This window comes from Strigops habroptila, chromosome 10 (genome assembly GCF_004027225.2).
Source record: "Strigops habroptila isolate Jane chromosome 10, bStrHab1.2.pri, whole genome shotgun sequence".
Lineage (NCBI taxonomy): Eukaryota > Metazoa > Chordata > Aves > Psittaciformes > Psittacidae > Strigops > Strigops habroptila.
Genome location: NC_046359.1, coordinates 36,319,615 through 36,333,109, shown reverse-complemented (window position 1 = coordinate 36,333,109; position 13,495 = coordinate 36,319,615). Strand labels below are relative to the sequence as shown.

Genomic DNA, 13,495 nt, shown 5'->3' with positions numbered 1-13,495 from the left:
GAAAGGAAAATGCAGCAGATAGATAAATAGATACTTCCTACATGAAGAAGTTTTTTCTGGACTGACATAGCAAGAACTGACCCAGGAGCAGTTGGGAAAAACCAACATCACACAAACCCCTTCAAAGACTGACTCACATCCTCTTAACCTGCTTAGTCTGGTGGCATTGCAGTGCTAGGTGACAGGTGATTGGCTGCTATGAGCACAAGTTAAATCTTTTCAGATGAGAAAACAAGTTTCATGCTGCAAGGAGGAAGACCACAAAGTCTTGAAAGTCAGTTCAAATAAGAAACATGCAGGTCGATTTTCCAGCTGATCATGTACTGTACTACTGACAGCTGAAATTACTACTGTGTGCAAAACTCAGCAGCAGCCAAAGAATTATTGATTTGAGAATAAAGCTGAATACATCATCTGAAACATTAGGACTACTACACTTTGAAATTATCCTCATTACATTCTTTAATATACATCAGATTTTGTCTATGTAGTAACAGATATTTGGAAGAACCACCTAAACCAGTGTTACCGTCGAACCATGTTGTGGTCAGTTGGTATTCATGCTGCTGTTGTATTTTCCACTATAATGATAAATGTCATTCACTTAAAATACACAGGTACTACTTACTTGGTTCCAACTTCTTCAGATCCTCGAGCTTAAATTCATCCTGTGATTGGGTGGACTAGGACATTACAAAGAAAGAGTTAGATCTTAGTGCACACCTTCCCCTCAGACAGAGCTACCATACGTTAGAACAAGCATGCAAGGTGCTTCTGTTGTTCCAGTGTACCACGTTACTTCAAAGCTACGTCCTAAAGAGTCCCAAACATCTCCCCAACACAGGCTAGGTTCACAGGCGAGACAGAAAGTACATTACTTCTCACTCAGTGAGAACAAACCTATCCCATGTTTCAAGCTCTAATGCAAGATAACTGTTTTTAAAGCAGCTTGTTGCTCTTTCATACTGACTACACACAGAAACATTAAGATAGAGGGACCTGCTCTAATTCTTCCCCAGCCAAGTTGTTCTGAAGCAAGATCAGCTGTAAGACTGCACTGCAAAGTGATGCTCCAACAGGAGCATTCACAATTCAAGACACATCCAACAGCCTAACACGGGTAGAAAGCACAGTATATAGGATAAGCTTGACAAAACACCCAGCTAAGAGCTCACTGCACATGGAAGAGGGCTTCCCATCTCCCCTTTCTCCAACTCTGTAGATGCAGTTTCCTTATTGTCTGTAGCACGTCTGCTTCTCAGTAAACCTGTTTGACTAACTCCACAGAGAAGTCTGTAATCTTTCATTCTGAGGTAGTTCACTGACAGTTTGGAAAGCTGGAGTAGCCTATTCTGAGATGAAAAGTGGCAGAGCTAGCATAAAAGAAGTGCTGCAAGTTAGCGGATTGGCACTGCCCATCCTATTTTAGGCAGAGGGTCAGGTCTTACCTATTGTGTCATTGCACCCTTGGCATCTCTTAAGATTACCCACTGTTGTCAATGTTTCTTTAAGGCCCAATTGGGTTTTTTCCTTGATTTTGCCTAAGTGCCACTAGGGACCTGCTGCAAGACTCCAGAAGGACAGTAAAGCAGCTGTACCCATACTGTAAGAATGGGAAAAGATGATCACGCTCAACTGCTTTAATCTCTAACAAGTAAAATACTTGCCAAAGCGAAGTGGATGAGAAGTTTTAGTACCCTCACACAAGGTTATAAAATCCTGGAGTTACAGCTGAGGAACCAACAGCAAGGAAGGCTGCTCTTGCAACACATCATCTCTTCACTGGGGCAGCTTATGACATTGCTGCATCTTCTGCTGTTGCTCCGAGACCTGACCCACGAAGCTGTCCCACAACAGAACACGCCTGCCCTTGTCACAGTGACTCAGAACAAGTGCAATGCTGCTCAAACACCCCAGCTTAGATCAAAATAGAGACAGGAAGAGCTACCCAAATAATCCTTCAAACCCTGCACGGCCTCAACACTGCTCAGCCCCCACCTCATCAGTCCACCTCCAGCATCCTGCCTAAATCATCCCTGCATCCCGGCTTCTCAGGCAACTGAAGGCAGCACAATGGAGCTGCTGCACCTTGTACAGCAACGTGAGGAACTCAGGAGCACTGCTGTGAGTAACCTGATGTAAAATTTGCCTGCCACCACTCTTTGTTGGTAAAGAGGTAATCCAGTAAACCAAACATCGCTTCAGCTGATTCATCCCTCCCCATCCACACTCTTCTGGAAATTTGACTCACTTCCCTTTTGTTCTGGGGATAAGATTGTGCTGAGAGAAAAAGAAATTCACTTCCATGAGACCTACTTTCAGTCCAGAAAAAGAAGACCAAAAAATAGCCTCTAAATCACTATTTTCACACATCTGCCTATATAGACCTGCCCGTTTTCATGGCTGCTACAAGAGTAGTTTTTATTCTACACACACATGCTTCCTCATGCTCTATTTTGATTCGAGTTTTAGTGCAAGGGTCACTCTGAATTAGGCAGAATTAGTGCAAGGGTCTGAAGAGCCTAAACTAGCTTTAAACAGCTCTAAAGTTACCTATCACTGAAGTATGAAGTCACATAGGAAAAAAGAGCTATACCTGTAAAGCTGCACTTCTCAGTTCCAAGCATGTTGCAATTTTAGCTATGGTTTTCTGAAAGGAAAAACAAAATATATTACTAATTCAGTACAGAAACTGTATTCTTCCATATTCACATTTCATAAACAAATATAAATACCAACAATTGCCTTTTCTTGCAAACATTTCAGGTCCATTATTCAGTATCAAAAGCTTTTTTGTACACAAGCAAAAATTCACTCAGCAGAACCTGTAAGGATGCCTCCCACCGCATAAACCGTTTAGAAACTCAACTGCTCTGAAGTGACAGGGGAGAGAAAACCCACAAACATCCAAACTAACCAGTGTATTACCTGCTGAGAACCCAAGTGGCGTGTTCTAATTTGCCCTTACAGGAGCTATGCCTCCAGTTCCTCTATCAGGCCCACAGCAGACCAAGTCACCCCTCCTCAGAGGTTACAGAAGGCAGTATCTCGGCACTGAAACACAGGCCACTGTTGTAGGTTTCGGTGGGAGAGGAAGTATAAAGGCAGATTATTTTCCCAACTTTCTATTTTTGCAGCTTTACAGAGATCTCAACTGGGTGAAGCATGAGATCTATTGATCCAAACTTGTCAGCTACCTAAAATATCTCCGAGTAGAACTGGGAAGTCATTCCTCATATTCATTTAAAGATGTAGAAGAAGGAAGGGCTTCAAAATAGCCCGTTGCTAGCAGCTTTACTTTGAAGACAGTGCTACTTCAGCTTTTATTTCTCCCAAAATAAGAAGCTCCAGCAACAGTCACATTTGTTTCTATTACTACCAGCTGAAAGGAGGAGTTAAGACTTCGATAATAGACATCAAGAAGGCACAACTGCAAGGCATATTTTACCTTGCCTGACCATCACGTGTTTGTTCATCAACTAAAAGATTTTAGTGAAGAAAAACTGTGACTATCTGCAGAGCTAAGGGCAAAATATCATTCAAAATGCTCTGTGGAACGTTTATAGGGCAAGAAAAACAGCAACAATGCAGCTACAAAGAAAGGCAGCTTATTTTCAAAATGAGTTTTCCCCCCGAAAGGAAGATTAAAGTTGAAATACGCACCTGTAACTCATTCTCTTTTAAATCAGGTAGTATAAAACCAGCTCCCCCCTCAGGCTGGATGCAAAGGGAAGGGAAGGTTTCCTAGAGCTTAACTCTAGCATCGAAGAATTCAAGAGTGTGGGCATCTGTGAGATATCAGCCAAAAGCCAAACCTTCCTTTTAAAGGAGGGTTATATTTTAGGGCTCCAAGAGGTTTGCAGCAGCAGATAAAAATGAGACATGCTCTCCCAGCCATCTGCCCTGACTCTCCTTGCAGGGATGTCACAACCCCCTTCTCAGTCAGCCGCCCCTCGTTCCAACAGGCTGTGCTAAAAGCTAAGTGCCTCCAGTTGCACTTCACCTTATGCCACACTGAAAGTTGAAAGAGTTCAGGAGCTGAATCATAAGCAGATCAGACACCAATACCTCAAGGGCAAAGCCAACAGCTGAAGCGTGTAAAAGCCTCAGACACCTGATTTTCATCTGCCACCACAGGCTCTCACAGCTTTCAAAGCCATTTCTCCCCAGCTGGTAACCCCCCTTGTCTTAAACACTCTGTTACAACACAATTTTACATCCTCACAGTTTATATACTGTTGATTGCATGGAGGTCTTAGAGAAATCTAGTTCTTTTGAGCACCTTCCAGGAAAGCAGGGAATGATGCTTACCAGCACAGGACACATACTGTTTTCTTCTCTGCCAGTGTGCTGTTTGGGAATTTTAATACAGAGCACCATGGCTGTATGCTTGCATGCAACACGGCAGAGTAAAAATACTACAGGCTCCAATACCACAGCTCCATTTCTGTGGAGGTTCATTTTGTAGTCTAGGTTCAGTCACTGAACTTCTACCGGTCCAAAATAAATCCTGCTACATAACAGAGATTCATGGCTGGATCTCCAGCAGAGCTTGGAAACCCCCAGACTTTTGAAAAAGAAAGGAGTATGTACAATCCTGGATTCATTTTGACACTTTCAGACCCACATATGGGTGTTGTGGATCTACATGTACCTTCAGGCTGGATGGGAAGACACCAGGTAGTACTAGAGAAGCAGATTCTCAGTCAGTAGGGTGAGAACGCACTATGTCTGTCTAATCAGCTGCAGTGTAACAAAAGGAATTCCTTTTTCTATTTGAGAACATCTGGAAAGATACGTTTGCAGCAAAGGTAGAATCTTAAAGAGGAAGGTGTGAAGTAATGGGTAAAAGAAAGGAATCCAGCGCTTCCCCAGGGAAGGGACGGGAAATCTCTGAGGTTTGACTACAGCTCTAACATTTGCAAAAGCCCAGCTGTTTGGATGGTTTGGGTGTTGACTGCTGAGCAAAGAGCATGCCCATTCCCCCTCTGCACCACATAGAGGGCTACAAGTTCCCAGGGTGCCCCAGCATGGATTCAGAACATGGAAACAGATTTTCAAGTGCCTCTTCCCCTCCTGCTCTCACATGCAGAGCACTAAACCCAAGCTGTAAACGAGGTCTCAAGAAGCACTGTTCAACCCCTAGCTCCTTTGTCAGTACACTGATAAGCTCAGCAACACCCCTGCTCCCTCTCCTGCAGATTCAGAACTGTGTATTCCTAAAACTGCCTGAACTAGGTACCTCCTATCAGGACAAACAGCAATACAAAAATGTGTGTCCTCTGGCTCCTGGGGGCTGAAGGGCACTAATGCCTCTAGAAACACATTAATTGAAGAGAGTTTGGAAGTCTTAAAATAGTAAAGAATAGGTTTTATATGGAATCTATTGAAACATGGCAAGCTCCCAGCAGGCATTATTCATAACTATTTTTTTAAGGGACCACACCCAGCCCAAAAGTTAAAACTGCAGCTGAACGCTGCTATCATTTTCAGCTGCAACTGTCCCATGCGGAGGCTCCTTTTTGAAGCAGGGAAAACATCCTGCATCTCCTGAGAAAGACCGAAGCCATAATTAACGTTGCTAGTTTACAATAGTTAAGATTCAGTTTTATGTAAACTCGTGATTAGAAAGGGGAAAAAAAAGTCAGTTGATCTCATAGTCAAGGTTTCTTCAGTGCAGTCGTGTGAGTAATGACTGTGCTAACTGTAATGCAGTCAAAGATGTTTGCATAAATACAGAGCCAGAGCGGAGTTTGGCTTTAAAGAGAGGTCTAGGCTGTTAGGAGACCAGTAGTTTAATGAATCATGCTAAGAGTGTTCAACAGTGCTCTTATTTCAGTGAGTTACCATTGCATAAAGCAGCGCATGATTTTCTAGTACCGAAGAAAATGCAGCCCAGCACAAAAACATTTACACGAGAAGCAACAACTGCGGTTAGAAGAGGGCTTGAAAGGTCAAATTGACTGCATAGAGAACTGGGTGAGAGTAACTATAGCTGGAGGCAAGCGGAAAACCATGGCCAAACCTAACTGGAACAATTCATGTAGCAAAATACAGTGGTTGATCATGAATGAAGATGGGATTTTGTTAGAGAATCAAGGTAAAATAAAGAACAGCAGGATGCGGAGGGTAAGAGTGGGGCAAATCCACCAGTAACTGTATCTGTCAGTCTTTTATACATGCAGCTTCTAAGTAGTGAAACTGTGGCACAGCCTCCTGAAAGGGTGACTAGATTGAAACACAATCATTTGTTCTTTACAGCATTTATCGGCAGAGAAATTCTTCAACAACATTCACATTCACTAAGGAAGACTCCAGCACTGTCAGTTACCCAAGTCAAGACAGAGCCTTCCCTAAGGACTAGAACTCCAGAATTATATCCAGCAGTAAATATAAGACAACTTATATCTACTCAGAAAACGAGTATAACCCCTCAGAAAACGAAAATCCAGGAATGAACAGCAATTCCAAAGACTGCTCTATCAAGGGAAGCAGCATACAGTGTTTCAAAACAGACTCTCCACATTGACAGCAAAAAGGCAAGGTACCAGTATTAAAAAGTCTGAATTCTTACCATAAACACCACATTTATTATAAGATAAATGATAACTGGCTCACAGTGTGCCTAGGAAAGAAATTGGTGGTATCTGTCAAGTGTTGTTAGATTAACATATAGCATGATTACATTAGCAAGTAATGCACCATCAATTGTGGTGTGGCCATATCTGCACTGGAACACCACCTGTGGTGCATGAAATAAACCCAAACATGGTAAAAGTTTATACAGACAGATGGGGCTGAGGATCTGAACCTCGCCTTGGCCTTTCCCTGTAGCTGTAAAGCTCGTAGTTTTGCCTTGGTACAGAGGAATCACTGCTGAAATCCATCTTCTCCACAGAGTAAGAGAGACAATGACAGTGTCACAGTACGTATGGTCCTATGGACAACAGCTAACTGTAAATCTACACAAAGACTGAAGCGAGGGTAGATCAAGCAGCTGGAAATGATATTTGGCCTCACAGCCTTGCCTTCTCCAGCCTACAGAATTCTGTGCACACTCCTGGTCAGTAATACCAGATAAGCAAACCCGAAAGATGACAAGCTCTTTTACACTGGTCAGAATTAAAGAGGTGGCTCTTATATGACACACAGAACCTCAGAAAGACTAGATATTAGGAACCAGGAGGAAACAGCGTGCTGGAATAGCATGCATTGGCAGGAACTTAGTTGAGCAAAGGTAGCTGGTTTGGTATGTAGAAGTATTTGAAGGGTGGCAAGAGAAGATTTAACCAAACAGAAGTGTATCAAATACCAAACAGAAAACCCAGAAGTGTGCTAAATTTTACTCCTCCATGTCAAGTAAATGATACTTGCAATGATAGTAATTGGTCATGATCACTAGATTGTACTGGCTGAGCTCCTGCAGAAATAGGGAAACCCAGAACAGCAAGGAGCTTAGCATCAAGGTAAAAGATTTTTAAATGCTCCTTTCAAAGCAATAGCAAGACTTATTTTCCTGGTGACTAGAATTCCTCATGGTAGGAGAGGGAAAGAGAATATTCTCTCAACAAAATGTTGGGGAATCCGGCTGTGTATGTGGCTAATGAAATAGGCACCACCGTTTGATAACCAGGCACAAAGTTTGAGTGCATCAGCCCCTCACTGATCTGCAAATAAGCACGAGATAGAAACGTCAACCTCTTCTGTGTCAGCTTTAGAACCAGCCATTGCCCTGTAAGGATTCAAAACAGCCATGCATTTTTCTTTACAAAAGACTGTCATCTTAAGACATGATTGCAGTTGCACATGTAACATCTGAGGTCAGTTATCTCTGCTTCCTGAGCCCCCCAGGCCTTCCCTCGTGGCTGACCTCACTCACTTCCACAATCTGGTCCAAGGTCCTTTCCACAAGATTCAGGGAACATCTGGAAGCAAAGCCCTGTGTGGTTCTGGTTCCCACATTCACAGGAGATGATGCCTCCAGCAGTAAGATTAATAGCTTCACTTTCATGAAGTAACCATATTTTCAAAAGCATCCACAGAGGGGAAACACGCTGTAAAGATGCCTGTAGCTGAGAATGGTGGAGGAAGCTACCAGCAAGGGATGGAGAGCAGAAGCAATCAAAGAGCAAACAGCTGTCCAACATTAACAAAGCTCCAAAGCTTTCAGTTCAGGAAAGGTGGATCAAATCCTTCTCCAAGATTATGACTGTTTAAGATGACCGAAAGCCTTATTTTCTTCTTTGCAGAAGGTAAAGAGAACACGGAAGACTGGCTCTTTGCTTTTCTCGTTGGTACATGTCGAGGAGGCACTTACAAACCTCGGCCAGACTCTGTACAAAGGTATATTTCTTTGCAATGAGTTTCTTAAAACAGATGAAGTTCATCTCCAATTTCTGTAGCCAGGGCTTGTTTTCAGGACCAACACTTCCAAACACAGATCCCATTACTCTAGCACCCTGTTACCATAGATGAGATTCTGGGCTAGAAAATGTCAATTTTCAGGCAATGCCATTGCTCAAACAAGTGATTTTATGACTTGGGAATCTGGAAATACAGAGATTCTCTAAATTGTATTCCCAAGAAAAACATGCCTTTAGACAATGTATGAAAAATGAGCAGGGCCTCATATCTCACCAGATTTTATTTTGCTGAAAATGATGAAGTGTGTGAGACTTCAGCTAGCATTTTCCACTTAAATCCTGTCACAGAGTTGCATGAATATGATGTTGAGACAAGAAACAGCCTTTTCAACTGAAGGGAGGGAGGAAGGAGTAAAGTAATTTCACTATTTTGAAGGATTATAAACAAAGAACATTCTAGGAGACTGTTAGGGACTATTCTGCCAAGACCCTTCCCCGTCAGGTGTTCCATGTTAAGTGAACATCCTCCTCACACACCCTCCATGTCTGCAGCTCAAGACATTTCATGTTCAGCCTTCACACCATAAATCGTGCTAATGTTGTACAAGCAAGTTATCAAAAGGTCACCCAAAAAAAGAAACACCCAGGTTCTGGAGGGTTCTGGCCAGCACACGTGACATTCAGTATTACACAGCAGAGCATCTGCCACATCTAATGACAGCAACTGTTTGAGCCACACTGGGCTCTGGTTCTGTTTGCGTATACTGAGGAAGGAAAGAAGGTCTCATAAGGCAAGATAGAAAAACACCATAATACCCATCACCATCTACGAGTTAAGCTTCTTGACTGAGCAAACACTCACCTTTTGATCTTCTGTGAATTCCGAGTTGTTGTGCTGAGACTGTGCCTCTTTCTGTAGATGCCTTGCTAAGCTGGATGGGGGGGAAAGAAAGTTGGAGAGTGGGAACACAACACAAACACACCCACCCCAGTCTCCAGGAAATGTGTCAGCCCAAAGGTCCAGTCTGCTGCTCCAAATAGGTTTTGGTGTGGCTTTTTTTTTTGTTTGTTTCTTTGGTGGTTGTTTTTTGTTATTGTTCTGGTTTTTAGGGGATTTGGGGTTTTTTTTTATACAAAGGTGTCTATAACCATGGTAGGCCACACTAAAAAAAACCCAGAAGATGGACAAAGTATGCAACTGCATTAGGCAGAAAATCATAGAGTGGTTTGGGTTGGAAAGGACCTTAAGATCATCCAGTTCCAACCCCCTGCCATGGGCAGGGACGCCTCACACTAGACCATGTCGCCCAAGGCTCTGTCCAACCTGGCCTTGAACACTGCCAAGGATGGAGCATTCACAACTTCCCTGGGCAACCTGTTTCAGCGCCTCAGCACCCTCACAGTAAAGAACTTCTTCCTTACATGTAACCTGAACTTGCCCTGGTTTAGTTTAAACCATCACCCCTTGTCCTATCACTACAGTCCCTGATGATGAAAAGACTACACATAGAGAATATATCACAAAGAGAGAACAGGTAAGAAGGTCCTTCTAGCCAACAGCCCCTTTTACAAGCACTGACCCTTTTCCTCTGCCCATCCCCTTACTTTATAGCAGCCACCCATAACCCTGTGGGGACCCACTGTGGTGCAAGCCCACATGCACTTCACAGGGAGTGTTTGAGGCCAGTGTGGCTCCAGGAGCATCCCAGGCGATGGCTGCTGGGAGCCAGGCACAGGGCCAAGCCGGGGTGTATCAGCTCATATTCGGGCCCGTCAGCATCACATGTGGAGCAGAGCCCCCACCCCTGCTCACCACGGAGACAGGAGCACCGAGGGGTTTGGAAAGTAACAGTAAGCAAACAGCTCCAGAAAGCAAAAGGAAACTATGGGAAGAGTTACAGTTTCCGACTGGGGAGGAAGGAGAACATTAAACAAGCAAAACCTCTGGGCAATTGTTGCCATTCCCTGCAAATCATAACTTTCTTCAAAGCAGAGAGGGAGGGGAAACCCAGGGACAGCAGCAGTGCTGGGGCATCACAGCACACTTCTGTCTGGAACCTCCCAACTTTGCACTGTTAAAGGGATTCAGCTTCTTGCCACCGCTGCAGTGGCAGGCATCAGCCTGGGGTATTTCTTATTGTGCCTGTGTGTATAAAACACATACACCAAGATGCATCCACCAAAACAGGTTACCAGCAAAGCCTGCCAGAAACAAAAATCACAACTCGATTATTTCTTGGCTTTTCCTAAATGTAAGCTCTCCTAAAAAGCCACAAGGATTGAGGCCACTGTAGCACCAGTGAAACACAACCAAACAGGGCAAGGTAACTGCACAGTTCAGTGGCACTGTCCCCCTTCATAAAGGGCGAAACAATGGTGGCTGAGAAAAGCCAAAAAGCACAAATATGCCTGAACCCAAGCAGACACTCATTCCCTACCACCCTGCCATATAATATACAGGACGCATAGAAAGGTTATTTAAAAGGAACAACTTAAGAAAACGTGTCACCATAGCAGCAACATGCCACCCACAACATGCAGCATCACAGTATTAGCTTTTCTGCAAGCATCAGTAACACAACTCTCTTTCCATTTGTCACTAATGCAAAGAAAACCCACCCTAATCCAAATACACGCATGTGGCATCCCACTTGAAGCTTGTTCAAAGCTGGATCAGACCAAGTTCCATAGATGGGGACATTCAATGGGGAAGCACTGCTGGCAGCTCGGTGAGCTCCCATGTGAGCAAGCACCTGAATGAACAAGGGCCAATCTTTGCACCACGCTTCCTGCACTTCCAAGGAGCAACATAAAGACCTGAGGAGATGCAGGTCCCCCTGGACACAGGAGGCAAATAATTGTGTTTTACATCAACAGCCATTAAACCCGTGGAATGAACGAGCATAGATTCAGGAAAACGTTCCTGTGTCAGCAAGCAGCTTCTCCCCAGCCTCCTCGTGCTGATCAGAATAGACCTCACTAGCAGCAGTGACGTGCTTGTGCATCCCACCTCAGGAACAACAGCATCAAGCCATGCTGTTAGGTCTCTCCAGAGCTACAGGTATCTTGCCCTGTGCTTCTTATTTGCAGCTTCCACCTTAGAGATTGAAATTGTTATTGATTTTAGCTGCTGTATCTACAAGAAGCAGATATGCACACTGAAAAGGTTCTGCTCCTCCCTAGGAAATATCTCCCTGTAACCCTTTGATCTTCTCCCTCCTGGAACCGCAGAGTCCATCTACTGACTACTCAGTAGAAACTCACTGATAAGGCTTGTAAGAGCAGCTTACAATACTGCTACCCAAGAGGAGCTCTCTTACAAAGAGATCACACTGCTCCAAAGTCAGAGTAAAGCAAGAGCACAGAGATCCCCTTGGTTCCCATCACACATCAGTGATGCTGGGAGGAAGGGAGCAAAAGTTACACTTCAACTCTCAAACTGGACTGTCTGCAAATATTTAGGGACTTTAAATTCTCAATGAAGTGAGCTCAGAATGAGAAGGGTGAAGAGTTTTCATTCTTTGTAAATGTTGTGACATGAAACTGACTGCTGAGACTGCCAAGACAGTTTTACATTTAGGATTAAAGTTTTAAACTTAAGATCTGCATTAGGATCCTCCTGGACTCCTCACAGCTGTTCGCATAAACATATCTTCTTCTACTTTCCTATAATTAGTTTTCTTTTCTTCCAAGATACAGATCTGGAAGAGAACTACTCATCCCCGTGCCAAGGTTTGTAGTAACAGCTTGCCCTACTCTAAAGACCATCAGCAAACTGCAAATAACAGACCTTGCATCATCCTGTCTGGTGAGTGAATGAAATGGTGAGATTATAGCATCTCATGACTGTGCTGTACACAGCCAGCCATCTATCTACTCTGAATGGCAACTGAACGGGTAAAGCCAGCGTGCTCACAGTAACTTGAATAGTGCTAGAAGGGAGCGTGTGTCCTCAGGTAACTCTCTTGGGGAACAAGTGCAAACCCTCCAGAATTCTGCCAGAAAATTCACCACAATAAACTTTGCCTGCATTACTCACTTCATAAGGAAATAACTTCCATCTTCCTAGTGAACACAATAGTAGAGGGCAGCATTTGATCAAACCTACCAGGTGTGTTTCTAAGGATACCATCACCCCTACAGCGCCCATACTCCACCGATACCAAAGGACTCAGACGGTGCGGTCCCACCCGGCACAACCCAATCTAACTGGGGCTGCCCAGGTCCCCACTCTCCCACCCCGGTTTCCTCAGGGGTGGAACACACACGCGTGCCATGGACCAGTTTTCACACTGGTTGGTTCTTTTTGGGTAAGGCTGATGCTTCGGGGGCCCATTTGCCACAGCCGGGCCCCCCCTTCCCCACCAGCATGGTGTCAGGCGTACAGGGCCATGGGACACCGCGGGTACCCGGGCCACCGGCGCCCTGGGGCTCCACCAACCAGCCCCGCAGCCCATCACCAGCCGCCTGCCCCCCTCGCACCAGCAAGGGCCGGCTCCCGCCTCGCCCCCCGGCCCGCGGGCAGCGCCCGGCCGAGCACCCGCCACCGACCGCCGGTCTCGGCGGGGCGGCTCCGGTGGGTTCAGCCGACACCCCTTCCCCTCCCGCCCCGCCTCGCCTCAGCGGCCGCCCGGCCCGCGGCCCTCCGCCCCACAGCACGGCGGGGCACCCGCCGCCCGGCCCCAGGGGTGAGGGGCCGCGGCCTAGGCCCGGCGGCGCCCCCCTGCCCTGCCCCGTCCCGCCCTGGGGCCGCTCCCCCGCCGTCCCCTCGCCCGAGGCCCGCCGGGGCAGCGGCGGGCTCCGCCCGGCCCCGCACTCACATCTGGTACTCGTCGATCGCCTCCACCAGCTGCCCCCAGGAGTCGAAGTCGGTGCCTTTCCTGAAGCTGGCGCCCCAGCGCTGCAGGAGGCTCCGAGCCGCTTCCGACATAGCCCCAGCACTAGGGCACCATGCTCACCCCGGGCCGGGGCACCGCGCCGGGCAGCCGCTCCCGCCAGCCCCGCGCCCGCCGCCGGCCCAGCCCAGCCCGGCCCGGCCCTGCCCTGCCCGGCCCAGCCGCCGCGACAACCAAACGCGGCGAGCGCCGCCCAGCGAAGGAGGGAGGGAGGCTGCGCCAGCCGCGCCCGCCAGC

The 13,495-nt window shown here is 46.1% G+C and overlaps 1 protein-coding gene across 2 annotated transcripts in view; it reads right to left on the bottom strand.

Moving 5' to 3' along the window:
- The window catches only part of AIDA (axin interactor, dorsalization associated), a 29,658-nt gene extending 16,216 nt beyond the window's left edge, over positions 1 to 13,442 (bottom strand). For both annotated transcript variants that reach the window (XM_030500231.1, XM_030500233.1), the window contains exons 1-4: positions 13,184 to 13,442; positions 9,226 to 9,295; positions 2,597 to 2,650; positions 629 to 683 (exon numbers count right to left, since the gene is read on the bottom strand). In XM_030500231.1, coding sequence (XP_030356091.1) covers positions 629 to 683; positions 2,597 to 2,650; positions 9,226 to 9,295; positions 13,184 to 13,293 — 289 coding nt within the window. In that variant the 5' untranslated portion in view covers positions 13,294 to 13,442. The remainder of the gene's footprint in view (positions 1 to 628; positions 684 to 2,596; positions 2,651 to 9,225; positions 9,296 to 13,183) is intronic.
- Between the last annotated feature and the right edge of the window lie 53 nt (positions 13,443 to 13,495).